The sequence below is a fragment of the Sinocyclocheilus anshuiensis genome, unplaced genomic scaffold, assembly GCF_001515605.1.
Source record: "Sinocyclocheilus anshuiensis isolate Anshui unplaced genomic scaffold, SAMN03320099.WGS_v1.1 scaffold13, whole genome shotgun sequence".
NCBI lineage: Eukaryota > Metazoa > Chordata > Actinopteri > Cypriniformes > Cyprinidae > Sinocyclocheilus > Sinocyclocheilus anshuiensis.
This window is the reverse complement of record NW_015538026.1, coordinates 1,096,017-1,120,255: the sequence shown is the minus strand read 5'-3', so window position 1 is coordinate 1,120,255 and position 24,239 is coordinate 1,096,017. Positions and strand designations below refer to the sequence as shown.

The following is a 24,239-nucleotide window of genomic DNA, read 5'->3' as shown; positions in this document are numbered from 1 at the left end:
GGTCTTCCTTAATAACCATTTTTTTCCCCATTATAAACTGACTAGTTGCACATCTGTGGATAAATCAACCCTTTTTATAAGATTTTATAAAGTTTTACAGTTTTACTTAAGGTAAACATCACCCTTTTTAACATGACGTGCATTAAGATTTCAGCATTGCAAAGTTTTATTTCCTTTTCTTCCATGAATGATTTAACTAGCTCTCTAATTATTTACTACTTGGAACAATTTGTTACATCAGCCCCTTCATCCAAAATCCAACTGCTGAAACATTAAATATAGAGGCTCGTAGAGGAGCCGGAAGGCGTAAGGACTACCCATTGCAGTTTCGCCTTAGTGTTTCAATTGGCTTTTATTACGAGACCGCCGCACTACAGAACACACCCCGGTTCGGCAATGTCTGCCCACGACTACTTTATACACTCGTTTGGATCTGTCAAACTGTAAGGATGGTGAAAAAATCCGCCAACGGTGAAGTTTATCACCCTCCGGCAGGGGAGAAGAAACTGAAAGTCGGCTTTGTGGGACTGGACCCCGGGGCTGCGGAGACGAGCCGAGACGGGGCACTTCTTATCGCCGGTTCCGAGAGCACAAAACGGGGCAGCATCCTGTGCAGACCGAGGTCCAGCATCTCCAGGGGAAGCATCGCTCACAAAAGAAACGCGCGTTATCGCAGACTGCAAAATTTCCTTTACAATGCGCTGGAAAGACCCCGCGGCTGGGCGTTCATTTACCACGTTTATGTGTGAGTATGTGCTCCGTGATTTGCGTTACTGCGTGGCATGGGAATCACCCTCCTTTACCGCCAGAGATACTGTGCTGCACCGCCCAGAATGCTGAAAGTTTGAGATTTTGTCGCAGAGCGTCAGTCAAACAGCGGGAAAATATGTACAAGTTTTGTCTGTGTAGCAAATGTCAAAGATTCATTCAGACCCAGACAGCCAAATGAGCTTTTCACAGCTGTGCATATTTCATAAACTGACATGTTGGAAAGTGTTCACGGATTATGAATGATGCATACAGACTCCGTGCACACGGTATCATTAGGCAGCGGTTTCGGCACCGGTCAGCTCCTGTAGTACCGCGTCAGTGCACTCGTGTTTGCTCTAAGCGGCTTTCAAACGAATGCATTGCTTGAGGGGGGAAACCGTGCCAGCGGTTCACGGCTACACCGGTGGCATGCAAACTGGGGCGTCGCTGGGTTCGTTGCTGTGGCACAGGGTTAGAAACGATCTGGAAAGTGAAGGCACACATTTCAGACCTTCTTAGTCTGGCTTATGAATATGAATAGGGTGACGTAACTTTCGAGTAAATGATTGGCTGAAAGGCGCAGTTCGTGAGCCCGAGCCCCAGGGGTTGTTTATATTTACACAAGACGAGTTCTTGCGTTCAAAAGTAGCTAGACAACGAGAATAATGTTATATCGAGACTTATTTTAAAGGGGTCATATGATGCTGCTAAAAAAGTAGTTTCGCTTTCACAACGAATCACACAGCACATTCACAACATGGCGGCAGGAACAATACTACAGCTAGAATAAAAGTTACGCCTTCTTTCTTTGCGTGAACATTTGGGCGGCGTTATGCAAATCTTCCCACATATTGATGTAGACGTGGGGGCGTGTTAGAACGAGCCGTTTTAGGTAGGCGTGGCTGACTCTTAACTTTTATAAAGAATATCTCTTTGGATTTGAGACTTTAGTCTTTGCAACTTTACAGATCTTCTTTATGCACCAAGAGCTTGTGACACTCCAAAGAGAAAGGAAAAATTGAAATCGTGTCTTAAAAGTGGCGGTCATGGCAAAAAAAAATTCGCATTTGTCTATGTTTGCATCAGTTTGTTTTTTTCTTTTCACAATATGTCATGTGTCTTATATTTTCTACTACTGTCTACTGTTTATATCAAAACCATGGTTGTCACTATTTTGGGTCGGTTGTGTATAATAAGTCAGAATGAGTCAGAAAGTCGCTGAATCGATTCGCGATTCAGTCTAAATTATTCGAACAGCTCACACTGAATCGTGTGGTGCGATTTTTTTTCGCTCTGAAAAGTACAGGATACAGTCAGATAAGGAAAAATAGCATTGGATGAAGTGGATATTTACCTAAAATCAACTGAAACGTAACCCGAAAAGCCTACTGTATCGTTTGCGCGAAGAAAGTCTTCACGCTAACCGCAGGTAAATGCATTTCCAACCAAATGAGTATCAAAACAATACACAACACGGAAGTACCAAGTACCATGATATTACTACGGTTATTGGACATGTAGCGTTTAATGTAGGCTAAATAGGCTACTGTAGTACAATAATGTAGTAAGTCTACTGTCTAGATGCATGCGTGGATCACTGTAACGTTTGCTTACAAAATATGAGCAGTACGTTACTGATGAAATGCTAGAAATGCTCATGACGAAGACTACCTGGCAACATTACCATGATTCTGTAGACACAGTGGTGCTAAAGTACTTTTATTGCATCTCTATTTAGATTTACTTTTTTTTCTGTCCAAATAATGTTATGAACTACTGTGAATCCTTATGAGGCTTTATTTTATTTTCCACTGGCCTGTATTATATTTGCACCTTCATTATCCTGCTGAGCTGTCCGTAATCAAAAATCTTTATGGATTGAAATTTCTGTAGTAATTTGGAATGGGAATTTAAAGAGAATCAAATAAGATCCTACTGGATAAACTGTAGGCTAGTTCTTGTGTGAAGTTCTATATTATTTTTTGAGCCTGTTGGATATTGTGTAATCGTTATAACCTTTTTCTGTTGGGAGTTATGAAGATTTTCTTTAAATTCATTTTTGATGGCCTTCAGGTGCATGATATTAGTAATCATAACAGTCCTGTTTCATAACAGACTGTTTTGTTGTAAAATACCTTGTGTTTTGTGTCATGATGGAATCCACTAGAAGATTTAAGAACCATTAAGATCCTACAGGATTGCTTTCAAATTATGACACTTACAAACCCCTCTGTGTTTTTGGCTGGAGAGATGAGATTGGTCCTGTGATTGAATCTTAAGACAAGGCGTAGCATCACTTCTTCTGTAGCCTTTTAGAAACACATATAGCTCCCAGAGTGCTCCATTACCTCAAATGTCTTTGAGATCCATTCATCTCTTATGACACCTATAAACCAATCTGTCATAATGCAGCATCATAACCTCAGACTGTATCATGGATGTTGGAGCATGAGCTGTCTAATCTTCTGAGTGGCTGTAAATGTCTGCTCTGCTGGTCATGCAACCCTCATAGAAGACTCCCACCTGCCTGAGACATGAATGTGAGTTCTGAAGATACATTATTTATAGAGTCACCATCCTTATTTTACTCTGTCTAGTGCACACACACACACACACACACACACACACACATTGAGTGCAGTGCAGTGTGCTGACTTTGGCCTCTTACTTTAAGTGTTTTTTCCTCTCTCTTTCACAAGCATTAAATGCAGAGATTGCACTTTGCATGCTGTACAGACTCAGCTAAGCCTTTATTTCTCAGGCTTAATGAAAGGGGTACAAGGAGATATTTGGAAGTGGTGAATGCCTTGATATGCGAGTGCATATTTGTGCCTGTATAGGTACTTACTGTATATGCAACGGAATTGTGCTGATGGTAGTCAGTTATTGGCAGCTAATGCAATCAGAAGGTTAAGAATATAATATTCTAGTCTAGTATGTAATATACAACTATATACACTCACCGTTCAAAACAACGAAAGTAACCCAGCACATTTTTCAGTCTTTCATCCTCAACATTCACACCTATATGAAGCCAGACCAAGGTACATCAGCCCATTTGGAATTCGTATAAAACCTCACTTGGAGAACATGAACATCAATTTGGACATTTTAACATCGAGACATCTGTGCCCAATACCACCTTGGAATATTAAAAAAACAATTATTATGCTGAACTTGGCCCAGTATAAAAAAAAACAAGTAGTCATCCAGTTGTTTACCAACAGGAATTTCTGGATATAAGGCATAGCTTACCATCTCATGTCCCAGTGTATACAGATGGATCAAAGCCGGACAGTCATGTGTCTGCAGCAGTAGTGATTGATTCAAAACATTCTGGCAAGTGCATACCTGGACAAAGTTCAATCTTTACAGCTGAAGCTTTTGCATTGCTTTTAGCCCTGGAGCAAATAGAAAAGGAGCATCATCGTCATTTTTTAATTTGCACAGATTCTAAATCTTGTTTGCAAGCACTTGAGACTTTAAAAATGGATAATCCTATAATAATCAGTATAGCAGAAAAAGTGGATCTTTTAAAGAAACAAGACTTTAATATTGTTTTTTGTTGGACACATGGGATTTGCTGGCAATGAACAGGCTGATAATACAGCAAAAGAAGCACTCCAGAATGCAAAATACCAGCAACTGACTTGAAACCCTTATTGACTCAGTACATTAATAATAAATGGCAAATGGAGTGGAATGAATGTATACATAACAAACTGTATGAGGTAAACCCACTATTGAATCAAGGTATAAACTATTATAATTTTGAAAATCGATATGATTAGGTTGTGTATACGAGGTGTCGAATTGGTCATACAAGACTCACTCATTCTTATCTGTTGAAAGGGGAAGAGAAATCGGTCTGTGAAAGGTGTAAAAATCTTTTGAGTATAAAACATATTTTAATTGAATGTCCAATTTTAAATAATACTATGCAACGTTTTTATTCAGAAAATATATTAATTGACATTTTTAAAAAGAATTCTCCTGGGACGATTAAAATTTTTTTGTCATGCATTAAGCTGAAAGACTCTGTATAATTGTTCTTATTACTTTTGTTCTTGTTATTATTTTTATTATATGTATGTTTTTGTATATTTGTACATATTTATTTATTTATGTATATAATTTTCAAACAAAACGGTTATATAATTGTTTTGAAATGATATATATGACTGAATTGTGAAATTGAAATGTTTCCTCTTGCCATGAATATAGCCACTGCTGCTGACATGGCGTTAAATCATAAATAAATAAATAAACTCACCGTTCAAAAATTTGGGGTCAGTAAGATTTAAAATATTTATATGAATAATAAATCGATCAAAACATGCGACAGCAAAGACATTTGTGATCTTTCAGAAATACTATTTCAAATAAATGCTTTATTATTTCAAATAGGCCTAAATAAGAAATGTTTTTTTTTCCAAATCAATTTGTTACAAATGTGCACCAAATCAACATATTAGAATTATTTCTGAAGGATTATGTGACACTAAAGACATACCATTTTTGCTGTATTTTTGATCAAATAAATGCAGCCTTTGTGAGCACAAGAGACTTCTTTCAAAAACATAAAAAAAAAAATCTTTCAGGACCCAAATTTTTAAACAGTATTGTAATCATTAAGGCATTACTTAATTGTGATTTAATGTGAATTACTATTTAATGTCACCTAATAACAAATCATTGTATGTTCTTGGTTCAGTCTGGAGAGTCTGGTTTTGAGAGAATTGTATCAATTACTCTTTTACCTTATTCACTGCTGACTCAAAGAATGTGTCCTTGCTGTCTCTCTGTTTGACTGGCCCATATAATCTACTCCGCTTTACAATTTCCAGATTAGACTGTGGCCATTGCCAACATCAAGAGCAATAACCAGTCTGACAAAGACAAAATGTCTTAATGATTATTTGTTTTCATGTTTAGGTAACTGGTTTATATTTCGTACATCTGATGTTCATAGGTTCATCAGTTTCACAAATAGTGAGTGTCATAATGCTGTATTGTTGCTGAGGTAATTGCAGTCTTACCAAGCTTGTGCTTGATGCCTCTGTTGTCAGTTTGTCTGTTTGTGAAAATCTTATTTGATTTTTCTAGTTCGCACTTTCAAAGCAAAATGTTCTGGCAGCATTTGGAAAAGGCAGGTCATTCAGATCTTAGAGATTTGCATATGTCAGTAAGTCATCAGCATCAGTGAAGTACAAAACTTGCATTCAGCTGCTCTTGAAATGCCATGGTTTGTCCAGTGTAGTTGTATCAATGTCAGTGTGATTTCAGGGCAAGTTTATAATAAATGGCTTCCTTATCCTCTGAAGCTACTAATTAGCCATAAAGTCCAACCCAGCTGAGAGCAGGAAGGTAAGCAATCATTTCTCATAATGTGATGTGTTTCCTGTAAACCACGTCAGGAGTCTGATGTTACTGGTTCTGTACGACTCAGCATTTTTTTTTTTCGTGCATAATGTGTAAAGATTACATTTCCTGTGAGGATTCTCGTTTGAGATGATTTACTTTCTATTGACTTTCTAATCCTCTGTTTGCCACCTTTATTAATGCAGCCTTCATTTATTCATCTCTGGCCTCATTCCCTTTAGGACCAGTCTGTTTTACTGGTCTCCTTCTGTTAGATTGTTCCAATTGAGCAGATAAGTTTCTGTTATGACATATAATATTAATACCTGGGGCAAGGAGCAGCCTAGTGGGGAGGATGTGTTTTGTGCCTGACACCTCTACAGACATTCAACAGCAACAGCAAAGTTTGTCTGTTTGAAATCTATACTGATATATTGAAAATGAATAGCATAGCATTATAGCATATAGGTACAGTTTCTTTATTATAATGTTTTTCTTTGCGGAATGAAGAAGTATGGAATCCTGCCTAAATTATTACTCCCTCAGGGCCAAAGACTAAATAATGTCTGCCTCGTAAAGTGAAATTGTCCACCGTAATAGAAAAAGAGAAAAAAATAGTTTTGTTAAAATGTTCAATTTGAAACAAATGTCACATAAAACGAATGAATGCAAACAGCACAAGAACATGTACACGTGCAAAAGATTGAGGTTGGTAAGATCAACGCCAAACTTTCAACAACAAAAAAAATCTTACAGACCCCAAAGGAAATTATGGAACTACAAATTATAAACATGTCTCAAAATAATTTAGGGATTCTCAGTAGCTACATCTGCAGTATTTTAAAATTATTATTATGTTTTAGATCAAATAACCTCATAATCAATTCAATCTTAACTAAGACACTGCATTTGATGAGAGCTCATGGTTCAGGAAGCAGGTTTTAGGCAAGTGTGCAGGGTGTTTTTTTTCGGGAGAAAGTAGAATGAAAAGGAGACCTTTAGTTCCATTGACACCCTCATCATCTCCGACTGACTTCTTCTCTGGATGTGTTATTTTGAAGAGATTATGAAGAGATTGCATCAGTTATTTGAGTGCTTTCATTGATTGTGTGATGGTTGAGATTCCCTGACATTTAACTTTATCAAACAGTGCCACATCTCACAAATCACTGTTTGTTGCCTCTCTAATGGTGTGAATCGGGGCAAAACCACTGCAGTAAAATGTTTTGGTAGTCTCCAGGTAGCTTTGGATGTTAGTTCAGACTCAGAGTATTTCAGGTTTATCTGTCATTGTTTTTTTTCTCTCATTGTACATGGGTGTGAGGCCCAGAGAGGTTTTATGCTAATGAGACTTTCAGCTATTTTAGTCTCATTTCACTTCACTCTCCTTCTCTCTCTTCAGGGATTTATCTCTGAGTTTAACTGCAGAGTGTCAGGAACTCTCAAAGGATTTTTGCCTCGCTCAAGCCAGTATTTTTCCTCATAGATCACAAAGCCAACGATAGGCCCAAGAGGCCCCAATTCCAATTATGTGTCTGTCTAAAATCAATGTCTTTCATGAATATGCAACGACTGCTCTGTCCAAAACAAAATTATGTCAATGAATAACTTCTAATACTGAATCTTCTCAGTTGGAGCTTGTTCAGATGCTTTGATATCTCATGTGAGAGAACAACCCAGCGTTTTTTGGTTTGATTTACTACTGTCCTGTCTTGCAGGTTTCTGCTGGTGTTCTCCTGCCTGGTTCTGTCAGTGTTCGCAACGATCAAAGAACACAAGCAAAGCTCTGAGAGTGCCTTGTACATCCTGGTTTGTATCTGATCCTCATTTAACATGATTTTCAGGCAGAAGCTGATTCATGGTAGTGTTGCTGTCAGATTTTTATATCAAACACTTCAGACGTATGTGTGCACATTGTAGACATTGTAGATCACAGTAGATCCTGTTCCACATTCTAAAAGAACGTGACAAGTTGGACATTATCCAGTGGTGATGTGAATTGCTGTGAACATGACACTTTATAGATCTGTTTGGGTCAGTGTAGCAGTAGCCATCAAGCACTTTCATAGTGCTCTTTTAACATAAAAAGCTTGGACGTGCTGTGATGTGTGTATTTTTGATTTGTAACTATTATAGCTTTTGGCTATGTATAATCTACCTGTTACATTTATCTCATTTGTTAACAATTTGACTTTATATTATATTATATTATATTATATTATATTATATTATATTATTATTGGGCATTATATTAAATTATAACTATATATTTATATATATATAAGACAGTACAAATAAATGTGTAAGATGTTTCTGCTGTCTGTCTAGGAAATTGTGACAATCATGGTGTTTGGTGTGGAATATATTGTACGGATTTGGGCAGCTGGGTGCTGCTGTCGCTACAGAGGATGGAGAGGAAGGCTGAGATTTGCTCGCAAACCCTTCTGTATCATCGGTTAGAAAATTATTTCTGTTTTTTTGGTCTGTTCTGATTTTCTTCTGTAATGCACGTTTCCTCCTCTCTCGCTCTCTCTCTCTCTCTCTCTCTCTCTCTCTCTCTCTCATATCTTTCTCCTTCTCTTGCTATTCTTTCTGCTCAAGAGACAATAAAATCTTATAACATTTTCTGGGGCAGTAAATGAGAAAACTCTCTGAGTTATGACACTTGATACACTGAATGCCAGTGCTACAGTAGATTAATGTGAACTGCATTAGTGCAAGATTTGAAAGAATACTTAATGCCAGTGAATATGAGACTGATCCCAATCACATTACGGGAATAATTCACCCAAAAATGAAAATTCTGTCAGCATTTAACCACCCTGATGTTGAACACAAATAGAAAACATTCTTCAATATCTCTCTTGTGTTTTATTGAAGAAAGAATTCATGAGGGTGAGTGAATGTTGACAGAATAATGATTTTTGGGTGATCTATCCCTTTAAGACATTAGAAAAGAAATGATTCTAATTCTCTCTTCCTTATTCTTCATATAATGCACTCAAGGATGATGACAGTATAATTGGCTTAATCAAATAATTTTTTACATATGGACTTTCCAATCAAACGGCTTCTTAAAGGATGACAGTCGTCTTTGGAAGTTCATCTGATAATTAATATACACTCTTGTTCTGCAGATATCATGGTCCTTTTTGCCTCAGTGTCTGTGTTGGCCGCTGGTTCACAGGGAAATGTTTTTGCCACCTCTGCCATTCGGAGTCTGAGGTTTCTTCAGATCCTTCGAATGCTGCGTATGGACCGCCGCGGTGGCACATGGAAACTCCTGGGATCTGTTGTTTACGCACACAGCAAGGTGACCATGCCTGTATTCATATGAAAGAATGCAGTACATTTTTCTGTCCACACTGAAAGCAGAAATTCTGTGCAGTGCAACAAAATCATTGTATCACATTGTGCCTGCCTGGTTAGGACAAAATGTTAAACACCAGATCATTTGTTAAACTCGCGTATTGAGTGTCTATCAATATGCATACTGTATGTATAGACCAATGTTTATGTTTGTTTACATATGGATTTGTGTGCTGAATGGGTAGTAAATGTGTACTAATTGAACACAGATATTGCTGAAGTTCACATTAAGTAGGTTACTGAGTGAGCATATTTCCACCAGTCTGCCATTTGGGTCAGTGGGCAGCAAATTCATTATTATTCATTAGTTTCTATTACTGGAGAAACTATATCACTCTGTTTAGTATGCAGCTATTAAAACTATTTAATGGCCTTAATCACCCTGTGAAATGGTTTAAAAGCTAATTTCTTTGCTGTATTCGGAGATGTACCGAATAAGAAGTTGGGACAAGACTTTTTAAAATAATCTTTTAATTTATATTGTAACAATGACTCTGTTCTTTTAAACTTTGTTCATTAAAGAATCCTGAAAAAATTTATCAGTTTCCACAAAAATATTAAGCAGCACAGCTGTTTTTAACTTTTTCTTTTATTATTAAAGAAAAGCACATTAGCATCTCAAGGCATAATACAAGTATTGCTGCTTTTAACTTTGATATAGTAAAATATGTTTCCTGAGCATCAAATCAGCATATTAGAATGATTTCTGAAGGATCATTGACACTGAAGACTGGAGTAATGGCTGATAAAAATTAAATTTTGCCATTACAGGAATAAATTACATTTAAAATATATTAAAATAGAAAACTAATTATTTTTCAAAAAACTATTTGTACTGTGTTTGATTATAAATACTGCTATGCTGAGCATTAAAGCAGTTTGAAAAAGAATCTTTATATGGCATTGCATGCAGTTATCATGTTTTATTTTAGGTTAGGAGTGCATCACATGTTCTGGCTTTTCTTAACATTTCTGAATCCCTAAATGTAGGAACTCATTACGGCATGGTATATTGGATTCCTTTGTCTTATCCTGGCATCTTTCTTGGTGTACTCAGTGGAGAAGGATGACAATGCAGAGATGTTCGACACTTACGCAGACGCCCTCTGGTGGGGGCTGGTAAGTGCTACAGCTTCATCCGAGCCCACAGTAGCCTGCTGCCTCAATCTAATCAGATCAAATGAGATGATACGACACTGTGAAATAAGATGCTGTTCATAGATCCATTTCACAAATGGACCAGTGCCATAAAAGAACTGGCTGCTCCTCTTAGGCTCCTTTGGCAGATCATTTTACTCCAAAGTGACTTATAGTAAACTAATAGTGGACATTACTCCATAAACTGGTCTCAAGGACACAACAGGATCCCAACATGAGACTGAACTTATAACCTCTACGTGACCATCCTAGAGCCTTACTAGGTTATATTATTAGTATATACACAAGCTATGCCATTGTTAAGCAAAATCATTTCTATTCTCTAGGTCACTCTTACAACTATCGGTTATGGGGACAAGTTTCCTGTCACGTGGAATGGGCGTCTAATTGCTGCCACATTCAGTCTGGTCGGTGTAGCTTTTTTCGCTCTTCCTGCGGTGAGTTCAAACCAAAATGACGTGTTGAGCATCTCCAGTGCCTGACTTCAGACTTGGCTCACATACAGTTGTATTTCTGCACCGTTTTCTCTGTTGCAGGGAATCCTGGGCTCAGGATTTGCTCTAAAAGTTCAAGAGCAGCACAGACAGAAACATTTTGAGAAGCGTCGTAACCCTGCCGCGGTTCTTATCCAGGTCAGACCTATAACTCTACTGTAATTCACACCAGGCACATTCTGAGGAAATCAGCATTTGTAGGCCTTTCTGGTGTCTATAAATGTGCTTACTAATATCTTTCAGTTGGACTACTAATACCATATTTAGTTGATGTTGACTTTGCTATGATAAAAATGATAAATTGAGGATCATCTTTCAACTTTCACTCTCATCAGGTTTTCTTTGATTTAGATGGCTTGAAATGTTAGTGGTTACTGCATACGGTAATGTATTACTATGGAAGTCATTTGCTGCCTTAGAAGTTAATTTCAATGATTTTTTTCCCCACATCAGGCAGCTTGGAGATTTTATGCCACAAATCTTTCACGGACAGACCTGCTGTCCACATGGGACTTTTATGAGCAGACTGTGTCGGTCCCAATGTGCAGGTAGTCATCTTGTAGACCACTGTAACTGTATTTTAATGACTAATTTCTTTGTTTGTTTGTTAGTATGTTGTTTTTCTGTTTATATTCATTCTCATTAGTGTTTTTGAATATTTTCAACTTCTTTTAATAAACAGAAACACTCTCTTCAGCAGTTTATTGCAGTTTGATATGCTGTTTTTAAGCATTTTTAAAGTATTTTCACTGTTCTGCCTCTATCTTAAAGACTCATCCCTCCTGTAAATCAGCTCGACATTTTAAGAAGTCTGAAGGGAAAATCTGGTTTCAGGTCTGGCCATTTTACTAAAGAGCATTTTAAATATTAAAATGTAAATAATATTAGAATTATCATATCTCAGAGGGGTCTAAAGTCTGAGACCACACTGAAAATCTGGATTTTTTTTTAACACATTCAGCACTATTACTAGCTCATTAATCAATCATGAGACTCTTTGCACACATGGTCAGATGTTTTTGCTTCCAATGCTTTTGGATCACATCATGCTTGAGAACATAATAATCAGGCTTTACACAAACTTGTAGTTTTTGCGGCTGAAATGCTGATAATTTTCACTCAAATTGTTATGCTGATAATATAATAATAAAACCTATAATAAAAACCTATATTAGAAAAGAATGGGAAAAAAATGAAAAAAGAAAGGCAGAATATTCACTCACTAGTTCTCTCAGCCTTTTGGCCTCCACTGTATTTGTGAATGTTATTCCTGTTTAAAATGTTTGTTTGTGGTGTTGCCTGCTTTAATCTCATGTCTTTATTGCTTTCAACATCACATTTTTCTCTCTTTCTAAAGGAAGGACTCCCAGCTAGAAGTCACTCCAAGGTTTGTTGTCATGGATTTTCCCATAGATACTTCACTATTCCCAAATCACGTCATTCAAACACACAGATAATCGTTGTTTCAGAGCACCATCATAATTTTTCAAATGAGAAAACAGCCCATATTGCTGTGTTTGAAGTCATTTGTAATCACAAAGGTTATTCAAAGACAACCTGGTTGCACTTTATACTACAGTATCTTCAGGTGGTTTTTACAGGGAGATGAATTAGTCAGTATCATACTGACACAGCATAATCAATGCAGTTTAAAGGTATTAATGCTGAAACGTCTCATTAAAGAAAACAATCACACGTGTTTTTTGGTGTTCTGCCCTGCAAAAGACCTGCTATTGTAATCCTGTAAAATCAAGTGCAACCTGTGACTCATTAAACCAACATATTCCTTCATTTCATTCAGTGTAACAACACCTACCCTGTTGAAAAAAACAGCATATGCTGGTTAGGTATGTTTTGAAGCATGGCAGCTGGTTTAAGCTGGTCCTGAGCAGGAGCTAGTTGCTTAGGACCAGCACTTGACCAGCACATAACCAGCTTAAACCAGCTCATGACCAACTAAGGACCAGTTCAAACCAGCTGCCAAACTTCAAAACATACCTAACCAGCATATGCTTGTTTTTTCAACAGGGTAGCTCAAAATCTGTTGGATGTTTTGGGGGGTTTTAGGGGGAAATACCTCAGCTGAAGTCCCACAGTTGGACATGGCCTAAACCATTTTTGACCACTGCTTGTATAATCTTTTCTCTCTCACGACCCACTCCAACCACATTCGCAGTAGTGAGATTTCACACAAAGACACCCTGTGTGGGTGCTGCCCGAGAAGCAATAGGTACCGTTGCACACAGATACTAACGTCTGCACGCCCAGATCTCTCTCTTCAGCATTTGAATTTGTCTCTTTCCTTCCCTACTGACTTTGATTTTCCCCTATTTCTAAATGTATTCCTTCAGTGTGTACCATCATCAGCTCAAGTGAAATATTTCAACATTTTTTGAGACATACAGCATAGTGCACATTCGTGTTTTAATCTCTCGTCAGCTCAGGTGTGCTGAGAAATGTTCTGCTCTCCATCATCTAAAAATGTCGTCTTGTTCGAACCAGAGAAGCAGACATTTGTTTAGCTTTGTGGTAGAGTTTTGCTTGCGGATCAACTTTCCCACTTTGCAGCTGGAAGCGCTTCCCATCGCTTTTGACCTCAATCCCACAAGAGCATCCTCCTCTGCAAGCTGCCTTGTGTTTTATTGGGGTCTCTCACTTTTTCATTTATTAATTTGGCTGTTTTTTAAAAGGTGTTTAATATAACAGTTGTGTATTTTTTCAGCATGCCCAACAACATGCATGTGATTCATTGCTTTGTTGTTGAAAAGTTTCCGCTGTGGCAGCATGTGGGTCTGCTGTTGCATCCAGAAGTTGTGGATTGCATTGCATGACTGAGAAGCACCATTATCCATGTCTTTTCCCATGTAAGTCTGATCTTTATTAAAGTAGAATGCAGAAACGATTCATTCAGTGTTTGCTAAGGAATTAAAATGTGTTTTAATGTACAGTTGTGAAATTGCTTACAGTGTCTAATGGTTACATGTTTCAGTCATTTTAGAAATGTACATATCTGTATTTTTTAAGCACTTACTTAATTTTTTATTACATTTCAGTGTTTTCTTTTTGGTGGCTTCTTTACATTTTTTTACATTTTTTTTTTAAGAAATTTTATAAACTGTAACATGCAAACAAGAAAATATATCAGTAAACAGTAATACGTTTTCTAGTAAATATGCTTTTAGCTGTTTAACCAATTGTATCTGATGAAATCCATCTGCACTTAGTTTTAATTTAGAATTTTCTTAGTTTTAAATGTTAAGTTTTATTTATGTTTAAATGTATTTATTTATTTGTTTATTTTGCACTGGGCGATGTAGACTTGTACTGACTTGTAGAATGGACTGATATTTAGCGACATAAATTGTCAAGCAAAAACAAATACATGTATACTTCTATATAAAAATATAATAAAAAAAAAATCTAAGGTATTGAGTTGTTTTCAGAGAATGTATACTGAATTAAGTTTTTTTTTATCTGTTTAGCACCATTTTTTGTTGCTTAAATCTTATGAAAAAAGTGAGATTTATACTTAAAACAAATGTTAATGAGAGATAGACATACAAAGTTACTTTTTTGCAGTTTATGGTCATTAATATAATTTACCGAGTATTCTCTTTTTAGCACTGGGTGGTTTCAGGAATTATTTCTGTCCCCACACTGGAAAATAGTTTAAGTGTGGGCTCAGGATGATTTGTCTGTTTCCTTTGCTTTTTTTGTTTGTCTTTTGTGTGTCATTGTGTCTGCTGTGCAGTCGTAAGCCCAGCTTGAAAGAGAAAGGCAGTCCCTCTAAGAGCACCGGGGGGAAGGAAGCTAAGACCCCCAAGGCAGAGGAGGGAGTCAAAGAGAGTCCAAGCAAAGTGACCAAGAGCTTGAGCTTCACAGAGCGGAACAAAGCAAAACACGCTTTCAGAATGAAAGATGGAGCTTCTCGGCAGAACTCTGAAGGTCAGAGAATGTTGTCATGCACACATACACAGGAATATTGGGATACACACTCTGTTATTCGGAGTGCAAGATAAATGCTGATTTTAAATACTTAAGTACATTTACCTGTACATTACAATACTAATTTGCAACACACGCTCTGGATAGGTTTCTTTTCTACTTTTTTTTCTTAAGTGTCAGTGTGGGACTTCAGCAGCTAGAGAGAATAGTTTGTAATTCCCTGGCACAGTACCAGATGCCACACTGGATTGCTCAATGTATTTTAGCACAAAAGATGGTGTCAGTGACAGTCCATTCATTAGAATTCATAAGACGACAGGTGTGTGTTTCTATTTAAAGAAACAGCCCAACAGAAAAACTGATCTGTATTTCAGGTTTAGTCCCCTTGCTGAAACACATGAAAGTGGCTTAATGTTTCAAAACATATCCGCAGAGAGTTGCAGTGGAACATTGTATTATTCTCTAAAGATTGAATAGGTTTAAAAGGTTTATATGGCCTTAGATGCTTGATCCCCCAAAATATTTCATCCATGGTGAAAACGCTTTGGGGGGAATTCACTAAGAATGAATTGCATCAGCTGATAGTGTTTTTATTTATTTATTTTTATTTTTTTTGCACATGCTACTGCATTTGTATTGTTTGGTATCTGATTCACTACAGGAACTGCAAATCAGGCAACAGTGCAAACGCCTGAATATTTCATGCTAAATGAAATTTGCACAGGAGCATTTGCTGATTTAGCATGTTTGCCCTGGCAAGACTGACAATTAAACTGGATTTTCAGTGGTTAGTGAATGAAATATATATTTTTTTCACTAAAATACCGCCTGCTACAGTGTCACAGTTGTTAAGTGAAATAGTCCCTTTCTGTTTCTCTCATGACATGTTTTGTGCTCTTGGCATAACTCTGCAGTGCTCAACTTAAAAATAAATAAATAAATAATATATATATATATATATATATATATGTATAAATGGATCCATTTTATGTATTTCACTTCCTTCACACTCATCAGTTTCTCTCTCATTTCTCTCTACTGGAAAAAAATAAAGTGCTGATTGAGTTGCAAGACGAGGACTTCGCCGTGAAGAGTTCTCCAGGTTAGGCCATGATCCAGAAATATGATCCAAAAAGCACAGAGATGACAGAGCGGTTTCTCTTAGAAGTTGACTATATTTAATCAGAATCTGTAAGCACAGCAATGCAGAGATCACTGCTCTCGCAAAGGCCATCTGGTAGAAATGACAAGCTATAATGCTGGATAAATAACAAACAGCATCACAGACCGCAGCTGAGTGAATTCATATAAATAACTTATGTAGCAATGACACCACAGCATAAGCAATACGAGAAACAGATTTCACTTCCCGAATCATACAATTATTGTGACTTTCCATGAATACGGTATTAAAAAAAAGCCAAACAAAATATTCAGTCCAATGCTGTTTCTATAAGGTTTGCCATTTTGGCAGCCCTGATGTTAAAAGTTGAGACGGTTCAAAAACACCTGATGTGTGTGCTAGAATTAAATATTTACTAGCATTAAATATTTTTCAAATAATAAATACATATATAAATAATAATAAAAATGAAAAGGGAAAACGTGGGATTTGTACCTCTTATACTTTAAAAAAAAAAAGTAATTGAATATTAAAGTATACCGTTTTCATGAAAAGTGCTTTTTAATGAGGTGTAAGCAAATCTCCCCCTCTCCTAATGTAAAATAAGCCTAATATAAGCAAAACCATGTGTTATACAGTTGCATGGTTGAAATCATTGTCATCTTTGACCATTTCTCTCTCATCTCTCTTTCTCTATTTCTTTCTCTCTATCTTGCACCTTTTCTCTCTTTTTCTCTTCACAATTTGGCAGCGATTGCGGGCTTAATCAGTAAGACTTTATATTGTCCGGGGCTGCATCTCTTTAGCACTAGTCCAAAAAAATAAAAAATAAAATCTCAACAGCAGTCTAAAGAAACACTATGCATGTTTTAAAAATAGCTCCTTAATTACTGAGCTGCAGCATATCTTTACAGATCTGCCCATCATCCAACACTCTCTGTCATGAACGCTTGGCTGAAAGTTTCATCTCACTTGAAGCATCACACAAAATATGAATTTCTTCAATGATGCTTGGCTAGCTTTTACAGCAGCTGTATTAGCCTTATCTGTCACCCATATGACGGTGAAGTGTGATAGTAGAGCAAAGCAAATGTTACTCATTTGTCTCAGCCTGGATATCTGTCTCATGCTCATCCCATGACAGAATGTGTTCCATGAAGGTGTTAATGAAACACTTTGCAACTTACACTTTCCATCAAGTACTTTGCACTAACCTGCATGACAGAATTTCTCCGCTTATGAAGGAAACAAGTTTGTTTTGTCTTGTGCTGTTTCAACTAGCTGGTTGTTATGTAATTTGAATAGGATATGCTTTTTCGGCTGTCACATCCTCTTTCATATGGCATAAGGATGACACATGTAGTACTAATACTTAAGCTTTTTTTGTCTTAGCTTTTCATGTTAACCAGTGGTTTTCAGGGGGTTGAAATTTGCCCGATTGCTAGATTTTGTTAGGTGCACAAAAGTTTCTCTCACATGTGCTATTGTGATAAATGCTCAGGCTAGCAGGTTCTGGTAAGTGCTTCATGCATGAGTAACACTATTGTTTAATACTTTGAAATATTAAAGCATGTCTGAAGCTTTTGACAAATGCTGACAAAGTGATCATGAGATTAAGAGGGATATCAGTTTCACAGACGCAGAAATTTGGACTCTTTTTCATCTATTTTTCCCCCCAGAGCACCTCTGAAGTGTGGAATAAATTAATTTCAATTTAGAAAATCTCACTTGTCATTTAGCATTTACTTTTTTCCAAAGTGTATAATAAATAAAAGGAAAGTCACTTTGGGGTAATTTGTAATTTAAGTGCCTTACTCAAGGACATCCTCTGATTTGATGTGGTTAGGGATAGTTCTCCCAAAAATTAAAATTGTCATCATTTATCCAACCTTATGTCGTTTCAAGCCTGTATGAGGATCTATAATATTTTACTCTAGCAATATCACATGAGCAACTATTGTACTGAATTTCAGCATAGCTGTGCATAGCCTTATTCCTACAGCTAAAACACAGTCATGCTGATTTTCAGAACACCGTCATCATTTGCAAGTGTGATATTGATTTTATACAACAGTTCTGTAAATAGGACGTTATTTCAAGTAGGGCTGCACGATTATGACAAAAATCATAATTGTCGATTATTCCTTTGAAATTGTAATTGCGATTATTAATTTGCGATTAAATGAATGATGTTTACACCTTTGTTTGAAGCAACTGCATGCCATATTAGTATATGAAAATAAACAAGCTGAAAACACTAACTGAAAAACTTTTATTGCTTTTCTATAGTATTAAGCCTCAAATGTCAACTATACATCGGATTGGTTTCTCTTTACATAAAAAGGTAAAAATATGCATGGTATTATAATGTTATACTAAAACTAAAATTAAAACAATGGAAAAACCCTTAAGATAACATGTAGAAAGAAAAAAAAGCATCTTAAGCATGCAGAATAACATAAGTGGACTTTGAACGATTAATTGCTGCTTTGAACGATTATGTAATTGTGGCATCCGTAATTGTAATTGCGATTAGAAATTCGATTAATTGTGCAGCCCTAATTTCAAGTAACTTCACACAGCTTCAACTTGATGCTCTGGTTGAGAATGGCGGTAACGCAGGCAGAGTGATACTAACATTGACAAGTTGCACTGCTGTTGGACTACAGTAAATATCACTCTTGGAACGCCGCTCAGCCAATCGAATTCAAGGACTGGAACTAACTGTTGTATAATGTGGAGTGCCTTTAGCAGTTTATCGAGCATGTCTGCCATGGCAGATGTTTTCTGTAATCTTTAATCTTGTCAAAGGGCTGTTCTTCGTTAACATTAGGACTCTTTACATTGGGAGCAGCCTGTGGTTTTGTGTGTTGTAGAGGCAAGTCTTCCAGACGAGTTTGGGGACGACAAGGATTTCCACTGTGAGTTTGTGCCGGATCTTTCTCCGGGACTCAAGGTCACCATCAGAACAATCTGGTAAGAGGCAGCAATCTCCAGACTAGAAAAGACTAGGGGTAGAAATATTTGCTCTCACAACAATTAGGTATAATTATAATTATTTTTAAAATACTAAATACATTTTAATTTATTTTAAACATATTTTATTTTTTATTGATTCATAATTGTTTAAAAATGCTGAAAAGACTAATTTAACTGGTGGGACAATCAAATGTTTATTACATGATCATTTTCAGATATGTTAAACCCTAATTAAAGACCTCTTCTGTCTTTCCCAGTATTATGCGGTTCCTGGTGTCTAAGAGGAGATTTAAAGAGAGCCGTAGGCCCTATGACGTGATGGATGTGATTGAGCAGTATTCAGCAGGCCATCTGGACATGCTGTCACGCATCAAAAACCTTCAGTCCAGGCAAGACTTCAGTCTGTCTAGAACAAAAGAATCACATCACAAAGTTTTCACCATTGTGGTAACCTTCTAACAGGGACAGGATGAGAAGGGTCTGGCTGCAGCCTCGCACTTGCACTCTCAGACTTGCATTCTCAGACTTGCACTCTCAGACACTTGCGCTTCTGCTAGCGACGTCACTTGCAGGCTTTATTTTTTTATTTTGTTCTACAAGACTGCAAGTGACGTCGCTAGCGGAAGCGCAAGTGTCTGAGAGTGCAAGTGCAAGGCTGCAGCTAGACCCTCTTGGACAGGATCCACCTGCTTCATTAGTCAATCAGTATTTGTCAAGAGCTGTAGCTGGAATGTGAGCTGCACCCTCTGGTGGTCACTATTTGATATTACAGAAAGATTAAAAAAAAAACAGTCTAAAGCAGGACGAGATACTTCATCAAACACTGCTTGATCAAAATCACATTCACAGTGGTTTTATTTTCTGTCACATTCAAAATGGTTTGAATTCAGATACACTCCTCTTCTCTCAAATAAGCCTCATATATGTTGTGAAATAACATCCACACATATTCCAATATATTCCAACGGCAAAAACCATTTCTATCATACATGTAAACATGAAACGCTGTTCCTAGAAGTGGGTGAGAACAGACATGTATGGAATGTATTCTTTCTTATTTGTCGACGGTCCTCGCTGGGGTACAGGGAGTGGTTTCCATGTGTTGCTTGATGATGCTTGGTATCCATGTTCTCTCTGTGTACTTTGCCAGGATAGATTTGATTGTGGGTCCCCCTCCCCCCTCGACCCCTCGTCACAAGAAGTACGTAATCATTCACCAATGGCGTTCCCAGGCTGAATGGGTTTATTATTGGACAGCATCGTATTAAAAACTGCAGTGTCATGACAGTTAAATGACTGAAATCATGAGGGGAAACTTGTCACTAACTGGTGCACTAGGATTGTTTCTTGATTGGTTATTCTGTGTTCACCTTGAGAAAGAATTACATTTTGGATGGATATAATTATCCATTAATAATTCACTGCTTTAGAATTGAGCATATGAAAAGTTCTTTCATGAAATTTTTAATAAAAAGTGTTTTTGCTGTACAATAATACAACACAATATGGTGTGACCATGCAGCCTGTTTACCGGGGGACGGATGCAATTGTGCATGTTGTTCCAGGCTTTAAAGAAGAGAGAATAAATTAAATGTACAGTGTGTAACACACAAAGCATCATAAGGCATGGAACCAGGTGACATTTTGAAATTATTTTTCATTTATTTCCCCACATTATTAATTATAGGATTCAAATTCCCTGCCATTGGTGCAGAATGTTTGAAAAACAATGTTGAGAAGCTACTTTAAGGATGCAAAATCTTTCTGAGGATATAATTTATAATTTAATCCAAGACATTTTACTGGGTTTTTTAATAAATTAATATGAGTCTCAATTGAGATGACAGTACCAAACTATATTATCATTATTATTATTATACAAAGAATAACTAACAACAACATTTAACAAAATATTCTGTTATAAAAAAGTAGACCAAACATGCAGTGCAGGGACTTGAATTGGTTATTTTATTATTAATTTACATAAACCACCTAATCGAACAGATTTTGCGAGAATGATTCAGACAGTGTTATTATAGTATTAGTTATTTTAGTATTTATATACTATTGTTGCTTTTATTGCTATTTAGAATTAGCTTTTTATTTTTGAATGTTCGGTTGAATTATAATTTCATTATGTGCTTTTGACTCTTTTTTCAGTTTTACTTCAGTTTAAGTTTTAGTTAACAGTAACAAAACTGATTCTGACCTAGCTAATCAGAATCATTAAAGCCTTTATGCCCTAAAAAAACAGAATGATTTAATTTAAAGAATCACACTTATACAGGTGCATCTCAATAAATTAGAATGTCGTGGATAAACTACTTCAGTCTGTGTGCATTGAATTTATTTAATACACGAGTTTCACAATTTGAGTTGAATTACTGAAATAAATGAACTTTTCCACGACATTCTAATTTATTGAGATGCACCTGTAGATAAGACCTCTTAGGACAAACGATTCACTAGAATAATCAGATTTCCTTAATGAAAAATATAGTTAAGTGAGTTTTTTTCTTCATTTTTAGTTAGTTACTCCCCAACACTGCTGTCAGTAACTGCAAAGAAAGACACTCAGATGTGTTTTCATTGCAGTTTTGTGAGCATTCATCTCAGTGTAATGCTGTACCACAAATTTGTTTAAAAGAGTCATCTTTCCAACGAGATTCCCAAGTCCCAGATGAATGCATGCCGATTAACAACGTTGCAGTATGGCATGCAGCATGCAGTATCGCATACACTCACTTTCAGCAAATAAGGCTTCAATCATCTTCCCTCTTATTTTAACCCTGCTGTCCTATGTTTGCATTTGCATGCTCAAGTTCTCCTCCACAGAGCTAATTTCTGTTAACTTGACACGGTACAGTGCACAGTTAACCACTGTATCTCAGTGTGGATGAGAGTGTATTGACTATGTGTCGAAGTGATGGTCTATTGAATCACTAGAGTGGATCAGATTGTGGGAAAGGGAGCTGCACCAGGAGAAAAGGACAAGCCCAAAAGCGACACAGAGATGGCTGAGGACCCAAGCATGATGGGACGTCTGAGCAAGATGGAGAAACAGGTGAAGCATGTTACGTCAAGTTCATTTGGTGTAGAGTTGTACACTCTTAAAATAAAGGTTCATTATTGGTATCTATGGTTCCATAAAGAACCTTTAACATCCATGGAACGTCTTCATTCAACAATAGTTCTTTATAGTGAAATTACAAAAAAAAAAGTACTAAAAACTAAAAAAAAAAAAAAGGTTCTTTTAAGAGCTGTTTACTGAAAGGTTCTTTGGGGAACCAAAGATGGTTCTTCTATGTGACCCACCTTTGTAACTTTTCTTTTTAAGAGTGTATATGTCAGCGCTAAAGGGCCTCGTTGTCTCTCCTTGTGCAGGTGGGGGCAATGGACCTCAAACTCAACTTTTTGGTCAGCATGTACACCACCCATATGGGCATCCCACGATCTGAGACCGAAGCCCTTCTGGGCTTTAAAATCCCTTACCCTGCTCCTCCTTACCATAGCCCTGACGATAAGAGTGAGAAAGCACAGAACGAGAAAGAGGATGAGAATAAAAAGAGCATGTCCCCTCTCCATCCCGGTCTCAACGGGACTCCCACCGACAGCCAATGTCGGCCCTCTACCTCATGGCATCAGCAGGATGACCATCCCCTCAGTGTGCCTCTCTGGAACAACAGCCGAGGAGTTTCACCGATAGGCACAGATGACCCCTCGCTGTACCGCATCCCGCCTCCGCCGTTCCACGAGAACGGGGATAACAGTCGCTCGCGTAGGTCCAAGAGACCCGTCCAACAGCAGGCGGCCGTCGAGAGCGACACGTCCCTCTCCATTCCTTCAGTGGACCATGAGGAACTAGAGCGCTCTTTTAGCGGCTTTAGCATTTCTCAAGCCAGGGAAGAGGATTACGTGCCTCCGGTGGGTCTGGGGCTTTTTGGTGGAGGCAGCGGGATGCTGTGCACCCGTCTCAGGCCTTATCTGGCCGAGGCAGAATCGGATACGGACTCTGACCTGTATACGCCTGGAGCGCCATCCCCTCTTTCGTTTACAGGAGAGGGGCCTTTTGGTGACAGGATGTGGCCTGGTCTGAAATAGTTTGGAGTTTGTTGTGCGGACCAGTATCCTGGATGTAGCTGATGGATGTGTATCTGGCCATTTAAACTTGTCGGAGTGAATCATTGTCAATCTCAAAAACAAAAATGTGGGAGTAATTACCGACTGCATTGATGCGACAGCAGCGAGAATGAATCTTAAACATTGCAATTTAAAAAAAGACCCCAAACATGGAGGCTAAGGATGTGTGCATTCACAAGCGGAAAAGATTGTGTGTATTCAAGTACAGGCATTGATCTTCCAAACAAAAAAAACACCTCTTCTTTATTAGTTTGCGTAGTCACCACAGCTAATGCAGTATCAAATACACTTTATCTTACAACTATAATTTTGATTCATGAGATATTTATTTATTTATTAGCAATGTCTTTTCCTGAAATGCGTTATGAGACTGTTATGAAAACGAGTAGTTAATCAGGGCATGTGTTCGTAGTAAGCATTTAATTAACATTTTAAATTGAAAGGTTCGTTTGGAGAAAATAATTTCAGCCAAAGAAAAAGACGGCAGAAAGCTGAGCATGCCTTACAAGTACAGGTACTTCTTCCCTATTACATTTCTCATCTGTAGGATAGAAAGATGAATTAATTTTTTATAGCTACATTTAGAGTCAAAGCACCTACGGATAAAGACGCATACTTTTGGAGGAACTATTAATATTTGCAGGAACCCTGGTGATGGTCAGAGGAGAAATATCCATTCTATTGTATGCAATCGGTTTTAATTTTCTAGAATTGGTAACTTGCACTATGATGTCATGTTTTATGCTGTAGTGAAGAAGACACTGAATAATAATCAGACCTAAAAAAATACATTAAATGCATGGCATGTTTATGGAATATAGCTTGTTGACAACCTAATAGAATGACAAATGAGATTAGAAAGAAATGGCAATGAAAGAAAGCTCCTTTAACTGCAGTCAGATATAGTCAGGGATAAAAGA

General features: G+C 37.3%; 1 protein-coding gene across 1 annotated transcript; it reads left to right on the top strand.

The window, feature by feature from the left end:
* Positions 1-389: 389 nt before the first annotated feature.
* On the top strand, positions 390-24,177 carry LOC107679259 (potassium voltage-gated channel subfamily KQT member 2-like). The gene is made up of 15 exons (XM_016474771.1): positions 390-745; positions 7,830-7,920; positions 8,440-8,566; positions 9,249-9,424; positions 10,471-10,599; positions 10,965-11,075; positions 11,175-11,270; positions 11,586-11,680; positions 11,904-11,966; positions 12,490-12,519; positions 14,884-15,077; positions 19,077-19,176; positions 19,437-19,568; positions 22,126-22,243; positions 22,564-24,177. The coding sequence occupies exons 1-15, from the start codon at positions 450-452 to the stop codon at positions 23,278-23,280; spliced, it is 2,475 nt and encodes an 824-aa protein (XP_016330257.1). The 5' UTR covers positions 390-449; the 3' UTR covers positions 23,281-24,177.
* Positions 24,178-24,239: the final 62 nt, after the last annotated feature.